Source organism: Spermophilus citellus, assembly GCF_964194105.1.
Source record: "Spermophilus citellus genome assembly, chromosome: 4".
Lineage (NCBI taxonomy): Eukaryota > Metazoa > Chordata > Mammalia > Rodentia > Sciuridae > Spermophilus > Spermophilus citellus.
The window spans coordinates 190,852,852-190,864,922 of record NC_138185.1 but is presented as its reverse complement, the minus strand read 5'-3'; the positions used below and the strand labels follow the sequence as shown (position 1 = coordinate 190,864,922).

Here is a 12,071-nt window from a genome sequence, read left to right as displayed (position 1 = left end):
AACATTTGTTCTCTAAAATCACAAAACTAACATGTTTCAAAGTACAATAAACATTGTAGCCTAAGTATAAGGAGACATCAAAATATTTTGTGAAATAAGGAAAGTTGTTCATCTGCCTAAGATGGAGCAGGTATTCAAAAGTTAAAGGGGTCAGGATATAGTGATCCCAGAAACACATCATTTTTAAGTCTCAGGATTGTGATAAGTGGCAGAAAGGAAGACTAATGAGCATACTAATTTATCAGGGTGTGTAGGTACAACTGTTATCAAGGATCAGCAACTGTTTAAATAAGACAGACTACATTCATTAAGGACATATGTGCTGCCAACAAATTACAACAGGCTTACTACAAACTTTTTTCTGGGACTTGATCTCATTAAACTTTACTCTTTCTCAGACTGTAAGAAAGCAATATTGAACTTTATCCAATACACATACAAACAATGTAACTTTAGATATATGGGTTCCCATCTCAACTCTGCATCATTTGGTGTTCAAAAATGAAGATATCTGAAGGACTGGGTCAATGACTGACAGAGACAGCTGGTTGGACTTATGGGAAAGCTGAGATATTCAAAGAGAACATCTTAGAAATGCAGGCGTTCCCATGGAACTGCACTTGCTTCTGGCCACTCATGAAGAAGTGAAATGCTCTGGAAGAGTCTTTCTCCAAGAGCAATAGCAATTTCAAATCCATAAAGGCACACTATTTTTAGGGTTGATAGCCATACAAGCTGCTGACCACACTGACACTGATGAGGGAAATGTTCCATAGCAAGAAGTGAAGATCAAGAAAGTAATCTGATCTTAGGCTATAACAGATCTAACTTAAGAGCTAATGAAGAATAAGGGAAAGCTGGGTATTCTGACCAACTTTTCATTCATAAAAAACAGACACCAATAGTCCAAAACCCAGGGTATTGCAACCTTTTTACCAAATTAGTTAAGGTTGGATTTCCAAAGCAGAGTTCATTTGAAGATCACTGATGGCACAGGCATGAGAGAGAGTTCCATCTCATTATATTTGCCACAGAGGTTGGTGTTGGTTGATATTTCCTTTAAATATTTAACTTTGTTTTTGTCCAACAAGAAGTGGCTACTTTGAAGAAAATATGCACCACATATCACCTCTTATATTTTTCTAGGACTAAAGAGAGAAGCTATAATAAAAAACTGCATCAATGCTTAAGAAAGACTTTCAAGGTTATTTGGATTATTATCTTTCAGTTTAAGAGTAATACAAACACTTGCAAGGATAAAGCACTGGTCAAAAGCATTTTCAAATAATAAAGAATTGGACTTTGTTTTCTCTATATGACGTTGTGCAGACTAATGGCAAAGTGAGAGTGTGTGCTTCAGCTGGGGACAGAAAAGTAGATTCCACCCCAAATTCAAATGAAGAATATATGAAAGGCCAAGGAGAAGAGGCAGAGTCTCTACTGTGATTTTCATTTAATATTTATTAAGGCAAAATTCGTGCATTTTTAAAAATACATTTTGCAAAACCAAGAAAACAGGTCAGCGAAAAGACCAATGATATAAAATAACTCTTCTCCAACTCAGAGTGATTGGCAAGTCTTTTATATTTTTAGCACAGTTTGAATTCCCTAAAAAGACTTGCCACCTAAAAGAAATGTGTGATCACCCTCTAAAAGTGTCTCACTGTGCTGCCTAAGATGGTACTCACCATGTAACACTGGCTTATGGCCCTCATTCTAACTCATCTTTGTGTGCCAAGGAATAAACATGAGACTGGCTATTATTTCAAAAAAGGGACAAAATCAATTGGAATTTTTATATTAGTATTTGTAAAACATCTTGAGAAATAACAGAAAAAAGCAACCCAGAAAATAGTGTTCTGCGGTGCAATTATAGAAAAGGTGGTAAAGAAGAAAAATTGAAAGGTGGCTCATTGTTATAAAAAGACCATCTTTTGTGTAAGAGTGAAAACACACCACTGTGTCTAGATGTAGCATAGTGTACACTCTCTAAGATAATTTAATGCTGTCTACTTCTGAGCATTTTGATTCTTTTAATTATGCTGCTAAATATCTTTTTATATAAAAGCAAGTCTAAGGAAACAGGATGACTAAAGTCACACAGATGCCCACTCACCTCCCATAATTTTGGATTGGCAGTTAATAAACTCCGGCTTCCTGTCTGTGAGGTACCTCTGGCAGGTGTGGTGGAGGATCTGGAAGAAGGTGGACTTTTCTGAGGCTGTGCTGGCTACCCACTGGTCAAAAGCATTTTCAAACAACAAATCAAACTCTGCAGAATCCTGGAAAAGACAGTGAGATAACTAGCGATCTCAATCTATAAAGACTGCTGCTTCCAGTTTTCCCCTGTCAAAAGACTCAGAAAGGCTAAAACAAAGACTGTGGTACCAATTGTAAGGCTCAGCTTTATTACGACCCAAGTGTGTGAAGCGTCCATGTTTCTATGTATATCAAGCAAAATTCAAATCACATGGAATTTATAGATGTCCCTAGGAAGTTAGTATCACAGAAGTAAAGACAGTCTAACTACACACTGATGGTCAGAATTCCAACTGTATTATTTTCCCAATTACTTGGAAGATGGATGACCTCAGGTTCTCAGCAGTGACCTCTATTAATCTTGCCCCTAAACTTTGGTAGTAAGAGAATCTCCCTTATTTTAATAGAGAGTAACAAATTTACATTTTATTCTTCTTCATTATTGATGTTTTGGGGGGTGTGTACATGCATATATGCAAAGGGAATGGTATTTTAAATATGTATCTATATCATAAAATGTTTCTCTTGTAAAGGAATACTGGTACAAAATTGTTAAGGTGTCATTAACTGATTTGATTCTTGGTAGATAATTCTTGTCATTGGTAGCATTGGGGGACAAATGCAGCTTTGATGAGCCTTGCCTTCTCCTATGAACGTCACTGGAGGCAGCATTTCTGCAACAATCATCCCTTTGGGTGCCCCCATCAAACAAAAGAACTAGATCTGTAATTTCCTATAGGAAGTGAAGAGGCATAGGAAGTTTTAGTTCCATGACTGAAATAGAGAAAGAGGCATGTGGGGCTGACAGTCTTGTTTGGGATGATTCAAACCACCCCCACCACTACCAAGGTCAATCAGAATCATCTTGAAAAGAGAATTCCTTCGGCCAGCATAGAGCTATTCACTCACCCGATTAGGATCGATACCATTAACCTGGCGAAGCTGCTCAAGCATCCACTGTGATCTCCGCACGAACGACGTGGAGCCTTCAAACTGTTTGACCTTCGTGATAGATGCCTGTGTGGGCTTCTTGTTTGTCACTGCCAAGAAAAGACCAGGGAGATTAGTGGGCCTGCAGGCTGGTTTATATCCTCCTTCAGTGTGCATGCACGACAGAGAGAATCTGAATGAATGTGTGCCTTTGGTGGGGGGATATGAATGCAAAAGAAATAGAAGTTTCAGTCTCCCCTCTCTAGCTGTTTATAACATAACTGCAAAAGCTGCTTCCTTTATGTCTTCATCCAATCAAACAAAAAACAGCTGAACTAAATAACACCAAAAACCTTTAATAGAGGCTACAAGTGCACAATTACAGCTTGCAGGGAAAGAAGCATGTGGGGCTGACAAGCATCAGGCTGGGTTCATTAGGAGGGCTAAATTTTAAAGGAAGTGAAGATTATGAGCTCCCCGGGGAACCATAATGCTTATTTACAGTTTGATAGTGTATCAATACCTGAGGCCTCAGTGATAAGGAGTAATCTCAACTCTCAAGTAACCAAAAAAATAAAATAAAAAAGAACTATTTGTTTTTATAATATCATCCAGTGTATATATAGTTTGCATCTGATTATGACTATATCTGGCATTCTGGGCAAAGTCCCCACATATGAATTTTTGAAGTCATTATACCCACAGGACCAGGACCACCCCTCCTTAGCCTCCGGCAGTTTTCCCCCTTCCAACTGCTGATGGACTTCATCGCCTCTCAGACTCATGTCAAGCACCAGGACAAAGTCACCCTGAGCATTTCTACATCTGCTTACTTGGTGATTTAGAGACTAATAATGGTGGGAGAGGTAATTAAGGGTCTTAAAAGCACTTTCCTAAAAGCTCCTCCTGAGTCCTGGATGTGGAAGTTAGTAAAGATTAAACAGAAATGATGCCATGGAGGAACTAGGGAAAGCAGAGAGCACCATGCGCTGCAAAGAATTTGAGCTAATCACAGCCTGCGGAGGCCCGAGTGGCTGTGTCAGAAGAAAATACATATTCTTTTTTGTTGTTGTTGTTTTCAATAATTCGGCAGATGCTTGAAAGATGGCAAAAAGAAAAGGATTCTCGAGGGACAAGGGACAGAAAGCATTGACTCCAGTCACATTTGGTGATTAGAAGTCTCTATGGTTCAGGCATTAAAAAGCCCTTTGTAGTATCTGGGGTTACTGAAGTAGGAGAGCAGAGACCACAGAAAAGCACAGAAGGAAGCTACTCTGCCTTTGGATACGATGAGCATCCACAAGCCCAGCTCTGAAGAGTCCCTATGGTCTCAGTACAATCTCCCCCCTTGCTCCTAGCCAGTACTTAGCAAACTTTTTTTTTTTTTTAAACTTCAAATAATGTTTTGGTTTACTGCCCATTATTTCAGTTATTTTTGCCTAACAGCTTCTGGACATTTTTACACTACTTAAATTTACTTTTACGGTTAAAAAGTCATCATGACCATACCCATAATCAGAGGAGATTTTATAGTCTTTATCACAAATGGCCTCTCTTCATAGGCTCCATCCCATTAGGAATAACCATTCCCCTAAGTAAATTCAGGCAATATTACTAGTGTGCCCAGGGCTCTGTCCATCCATTTATTTCAGTTTATTTATTTATTTATTTTTTGCATCTCCTATGACATAAATAGGAGTCCTAATAGGTTCCTCTGATAGTTGTACTCTGCTCTTATATTTTAATGTCAAAGAAAACACACACCTGGAATACATGCAGGCCCAGAATGTGCTTAAAAGATTAAAGAAAGAATGCTTTTCAATAACAGGAAAACATGGGTTCCTGTATTAGACGCACACCCCTAAACACACAAAGAGGATTTCCTCCCTTGTTTATGTAAATCATATGACATTTAAGCGTCTTGGGAAACTTGAAGGCTTTCCTTCTAACTTCAGTTAAAGTTGTTATGAACTCCTATTTTTATTTCGGGTCCATTTGTTTCCAATTAGTTTACAGCATTATAAAAACTCAAATTCAATGCAAGATCACTGTATATGCCTGGCATGTTTAAGATTCACTTTTTAGGAGGGCAAGTTCCATTGCAAGTTTGTCATTAAAATGAGAAGGGCAGGAACCCCACCCACAATGACAAGTGTCCCAGCAAAATTCCTCAGCTGTGATCACACTGGACAGTGACCATTTTTGATGGAAACAGTTATAATTCTATCCATTCCCACTGTCTTTCCCTATTAGTTTATTCCTTGCCCAGTTCTTGGAGTCTGGCTAGTTTTCCTGGGCACTGAGCCCAGTTTGGTTTAATTTCTGTTGTTATTTTCCCTAACATCCCAGTTTCTATTTTGAAGCAGGTGCCTTAAAATTATGTTATTATATACACATTATATAGAATTAAATATAGAATTTCCCTTTCTAAAATCAAAACACTTGGCTAAACATACCATGGCCATACTTTTTGAGTACTTAAGAAATAATGGTTTAAATCCTTCCTTGTTTGAGCATTTTTGGGGTTCATAACTCATAAAAAAAGTAAGTCACCCAGGTTTTCGATGTCTATTTCACTGTTTTAATGAAAGATAGTAACTCATCTTCTCCTTCCAAAAGAAAGTTAATTGAAAGCATACATGGAAAATGCATATTACCTGTATTAGTAATATCATAAGCTATATCCAACGACCCCTCTATGATAGACTCCAACATGCATTATTTTTTAAAAACTTTAAAGTTCAGATAACTGGGACACTTTCATTATGATTTCATCAATTATGAGGAAAATAAGCTATACAGACATTTAAAGGGGACAGAGTGGGTATGACACACTAGGTAATATTGCAGAGCACCCAGAATGAGCACATTTCCTCTGGTGTCCACTCTGATTGCACATCAGAATCACCTGGGAGCTCTTACAACAAAGGTCCTGAATTGGGTGAGCTGGAACACCTTGGGTGGAGCTCTGGCATGAATATTTTAATTCTCCCAAGTGATTCAAATGCACATTAATTGCTGGGAATCAATGAACTTATGTATTAATTCATTCAACAAATATTTATGGAACATTTAAGTTTTGAAGGCAATTTGAAGATTAAATAAGATAAGATCTTGAATCACGAATTTGGATGTGATTAGGGGAAAAGAATTATGCAAAAGAAGCCAGGCAGACTGGGGAGAGCCTATCTTAAAATAAAAAAGGCTGAGGGTGTAGCTTAGTGGTAGGTACCCCTGGGTTCCATTCCCAGTGCGGCAAAGAAAAAAAAAAGAATTATGCAGAAGAGTTCTAAAATATAATGGTAGGATATACAAATCATCTGAGGATCTGAGGTGTTTGGGTGGGGGCTTTAAGGATGAAGATGGAGTTGAGGGAAGTCAGGGAGGCTTCGAGAAGCAGCCACATCTCAGGCCTGATATGGTCATCCTGTTAGGGACTTCTATGATTACCCAAACCTGTCTATTCAAACTTAAGTAGAGGACTGAAATATCTTTTAAAAACTCTGGGATGGGATGGGGTTGTGGCTCAGTGGTAGGGCATTTGCCTAGCATGAGTGGGGCACCAGATTCAATTCTCAGCACCACATGAAAATAAATAAAATAAAGTCCATTAACAACTAAAAAATGAAATAAAAAAAAAAAAAACTTTGGGAGGCTGAGGCAGGAAGATCGCAGGTTCAAGGCTAGCCTTAGCAACATAGTGAGGCTGTAAGCAATCTAGTGAGATCCTATCTCAAAATAAAATAAATAAATAAATAAAAAGGGCTAGGGATGTGGTTCAATCACTGGTACTGCCAAAACCAAAATAAACAACAAAAAGGCCTGCATGAGCTTGGGTACCTCCCAAGTTCATCTCATCGCCCCTTCCTTTTTGTACTCAGTTTACTTTTTGATCCCTTTATCCAAGTAGGTTCCCTCCAACATGTTATTTCATTCACATCACACTCAATGTTCATTTAAAAAAATGGGTTAATTTCAAGCTTGCATTAAATATTCAGTGTTTGCTTCTCTGAGAAATTTGTAAAAAAACAAAAATCAGCCTATAAACAAAACCAGACTGTTATTGTGTCCCCCAGTTCTAAAAGATATACGATATAGATAAATCCCCATGAGGATCTTCTAAGTTACTTCCTACCGGTTTGTGTTATAGGATTATAAATTGACATAGTGCTTTTTCAAAATAGAATTTAATATTTTAAAAAATCCATTTTATATAGCTTCTAGCTTTGCTCTTGAGATTGATAATACCTGTGATAATCATTGCCATTATCTGACCATTATTTTATAGATAAAGAAACTGAGGCACAGAAAGAGCTGACTTTCCAAAGTTGTCAGTTAAAAATTGGAAAAATTGCAACTTAAACAATGAACTTCAGTGCTCTTTCTATCATAATTTTTTACTGCAGTGTCAAATGTCACATTTTATTGGGTACAGGATGCTCATTAAATAAGACTTAATTGAATCATTGCTTTCTAATAATGATACTACTTGTTGTGATTTTTATAGTTTCCTGAAATGTTATTTTTTTTAATGTTTCCCCTTAAATAAACCTTCCTTTTTATTTTTAAATGAGTTAATGAAGGGCAATATATATTAAAGTCATGAATAGATATGCAGTGTTGCCTGCCTTAGAGAGAAAACTCTTTGGTAAGACATGGGATTAGCAAGTGGAGACAGAAGTTAAGGACTCCACATCACAGATGTCCTCCTACAAACAATAAGACAACCAGAATGGCTCCTCTGGGACCACGGAGTGGTACATCTGGGACTTACTCAGGAAACCCAGTTTTGGGGTTACCCAAGCTAATGCTTCCTGCTCTCACTCCCACTTCCTGCAGTCCCCAATTCCTCGCTGGCATCAGATGCAGGAGTAGCCCCAAGGCAACCAAAGCTAGGTCACTTTATTCTCAGATCTGAACAGAGAATGGTCTTCATGGCTTCATGTCTCTTCTTTGACCTTTATGTGGACTTGATCCTACGAAGCAGTGATACAAACCATTCTGTTCAGAATATCCTTATCATCAACACACACTTCTCCATCTCACAAACTAATGGTCTAACGAGGTCTTTTGAATAGTGGCCCATCCGTGAGACATTTTACAAAAAATTTCATTAAAAACCACCAAACAGCCAACAACCAAGTACCAACTAATCTTATCAAACAAGTCTTGCACAAGGAGGAGTTGGTGAACTGACAAGAAGGGGAAGAGAGAAATATATACTACTTGCATGTGATGTCAATAGGAGAATAGTGCACACTCTGCAGGGGATTCTGAGACAGATTCTCCACTTCAAGGTCCAATGGTGATCTCATTTTTCACAGCATCATGTCTCAACTATTCCAAAAAGGAAAGTCAATTTTGCCTAAGATACAAACTCTTATTTCAATCTTAAAACACAATTTTAAAGGAAACAAAAAAATCAGCCTATAAACAAAACGATTACTCTCCTCCTTTGTATCCTTTCTATCTTGTATGTCTTAGGTATTGTAAAACATTTACCAACATTTTGACAAACATTTCCTTTACATATGGAACTTAAATCAAATCATTGTATTACGTTATATGGCCATTTCTGTAAATTAGAAAAAAAAGTACAGGTGCTAAAGAACAAACCACATTCGCATTAAAGTTTGAGTTAAAACTAGGTGGTTAAAATGCAGAATTTGCAGTTTCTACCATCCCTAACATATCTTTAGGATTCACCAACACAGTCCTCTCATGACCTCATGATTTAGGGAAGACTGGGTTGGTGGTGTGCTTCCCAGTTCAGTTGGAATCTAATGGGCAGACACTTTGGTTTTAAGACTGCTGAAGACAAATAAATAATCTGAGCAAGAGGATCGTTCACATAGAATCTCACTAGTGCTGCTCTTTGGCTGCGTCAGAGGTGACTGACAAAAAAAGAAAAAAAATCCTCTGCAATGTGGGTCCAGAAAGTAAAAGCACATGGCTTCTGGGGGCTGATGTGAGGGAACAAGCCAAGGTGAGAAATGATCTTGCATTGGGTAAGGTGGTACACACCTATAATCCCAGAAACTCAAAAGGCTGAGGCAGGAGGATCACAAATTTGAGGCTAGCCTTACCAACTTATTGAGGTCTTAAGCAACTTACTGACACCCTGTCTCAAAATAAAAAATCAAAAGGACTGGGGATGTGGCTCAGTGGTAAAGCACCCTTGGGTTCAATCCCTGGTATTAAAAAAAAAAGTCTTCTTGGAACTGGTTTCCTTACTGTTCTAAAATGCTAATGTCTGATAATTCCAGGTAGATTTCATAATATGCATGAGAATAAATATTAAGTCTCAGCTGCATCAGTAATTTCGCCAAGTGAGACAGCTGAATGTTTATGAGCATAGGGAGATATCCTCCCTCCTCTGGTTAGCGGGAAGTGGAACATGGTACTCTCTACCCAGAACTGATTTTTTGCTTTTCACACTTTCTCAAAGTTTGATATAATTTAGGGATACAGTAAATGTTTAGATCCATAGGCTACATGATCCAGAGTTTCAAAATCAGACCAGGTCTTGAAATTGCCAGGTTGGTCTGTGAGGCCTACCCCTCTCTTTCTGGTACCTCCTTTCTATCTTCAGTGCTTGTTTTTTTTTTTTTTTTTTTTTTTTTTTCCCCCCGAGATCAAAAGCTCTGACAAGAAGCATTTTAGAGGAGAAGTTTATATGGGGCTCACTATTTCAGAGGTCTCAGTCCACATAGTCGGCTCCATTTCTCTGGGCCTGGGGACAGGGCATCACATCAGAAGGCTGTGGCAGAGGAATGCAGCTCAGGGCATCACACCAGGGAGCAGAGAATGGGAGCTCCCCTCACCACAGACAAAATATACCCAAAGGCATGCCCCCAATGGTCCACCTCCTCCAGTTGCACCCTACCTGCCTATAGTTACCACCCAGTCAATCTCTATCAGTGGATCAATGCATTGATTAGGTGCATTAACCCAATTATTTCACCTCAGAAATTTTTTGTGTTATCTCACACAAGAGCTTTTGGGAGACATCTAAACCATAGCAGTACTGGAGGCTCTCTGGACAGATTCCTCGGGCCCACATGGGTCTGACAGGATATTCTTTTTTAAAAAAATTTTTAAAATTTTGAAATATTTATTTTTTATTTGTACTTTTTAGATATACATGGCACTAGAGTGTGTTTTGATGTATTATACATACATGGAGTATAACTTTTGTACATATGTAGGGTTTCACTGGTTGTGAACGTAGGAAAGTTATGTCCAATTCATTCTACTGTCTTTCCTATTCCCATCCCCCATCCCTTCTTTCATACGCCTTTTTCTAATCCAATGAACTTCTATTCTTCCCTCTCCAATCCCTTATTGTATGCCAGCATCTACATATCAGACAAAATATTTGACCTTTGGTTTTTTGGGGATTGGCTTATTTCACTTAGCATGATAGTCTCCAGTTCCATTCACTTACTGGCAAGTGCCATAATTTCATTCTTCTTTATGGCTGAGAAATAATCCATTATATATATATATATGTGTCACACACACACCCCCCTCCAAATTTTCTTTATCAATTCATTTGTCTAAAGGAATCTAGGTTGGTTTCCATAGCTTAGCAATTGTGAATTGAGCTGCTACAAACATGGATGTGTCAAAATATTCTTGAATCTGCATATTTGAAGAAAAAAATAAAGATGGTGACATTTCAGTCAGGAGCACCAAGCCAGTGGGAATGAATGTGGGATGCCCCTAAACAGTTCCAACTCCCTTAGTCCTTAAGGGGAAGGAAAGTGTAGAATGAGTGCTCAGGCTTTGAGAAGCCGACTTTCTAAGTCTCTTGAAGAGCTAATCACAAAGAAAGAAGTTTTCCATTCCAAAGAGCCCTTACTTCGCATTAGTTCCTCGATCTCCAGTGACATTACATTCTCATATCAGACAGGGCAGGGGGAAGATAGTTGAAGATGGTGATGATGATGTCTAGGAAATTTCTTCAAAGTGATACCACAAAAGGAAATGTCTGTGTAGAACCCCCCCCCCCTTTTTTTAAAGAAGTTTGTTTAAGTCCTTTAGTAGGGCAAGAGAAATAAGAAATATTTTGTATCAAGCTCTCTTGGGAAGGCTGCCTTTAATATGAAGAAACAGCACCATGTCCAGAGTAGTTAATGATTGCACATTAATCATCATGCGACTGTCCTATGTCAACTCTGCTGGAAGTACTGAGCTGTTCCAATAGTTTCAAATTACCAATAGGGAGGCAATATCACATCTGGAATAGACAACTTCAGTGTCACAGGCCCATATGAGAACTCGTTGATACTTTGAAAATCTATCCCCATCTAATTATCATCTTCTTTACCTCATTTATAATTTTAATTTTAAAAACCTATAAAATATGTAGATTTTTATTTTGAAGCGTATTCTATTTTTCAAGTCAATGACAGGTTCAGGTATAGCAGAGTGGTCTTAATTAAACCTTAAGCCTGAAATCTTCCTGGAAGGTTAACCTCAGAAGACCTGAATTCTCCAGTGCCCTCTCTAGATTAAGACCACAGTCTTCTATATTATTAATTCATACACAGTGCTAATTGCTATATGCATGAATAAATGAATGAGTTAAAAAATGAATGGCTCTTCAACTAAAGGAAGAACTATTCTTGGGCTCACCAGAAACCATGAACAAACCAAAAACTTATTTCAGGTAAAATTGTTCAGTTTCAAAATCAAGACATGATTTAAGGGATTTGAACATTTTCTTACTGGAAAAGAGGGAGATTCTGAGAACAAGTAAGCGGAGAAAAAAGTGCAAGAACCAAGAAATCATAGAAATATCAGAGCCTAGAAGGAGAGAAATTTGGAGATTATAACCAATTGCAACAATCTCTTTTACTCCAATTTAATTCTAACAG

At 38.0% G+C, this 12,071-nt stretch overlaps 1 protein-coding gene across 3 annotated transcripts in view; it reads right to left on the bottom strand.

The window, feature by feature from the left end:
• Positions 1-12,071, bottom strand: part of STXBP6 (syntaxin binding protein 6) — a 248,510-nt gene that overhangs the window by 46,914 nt on the left and 189,525 nt on the right. For all 3 annotated transcript variants that reach the window (XM_081289402.1, XM_081289401.1, XM_081289400.1), the window contains 2 exons: positions 3,169-3,299; positions 2,117-2,282 (listed from right to left, as the gene is read on the bottom strand). In XM_081289402.1, the coding sequence (XP_081145528.1) occupies positions 2,117-2,282; positions 3,169-3,213 (211 nt within the window). In that variant the 5' untranslated portion in view covers positions 3,214-3,299. The remainder of the gene's footprint in view (positions 1-2,116; positions 2,283-3,168; positions 3,300-12,071) is intronic.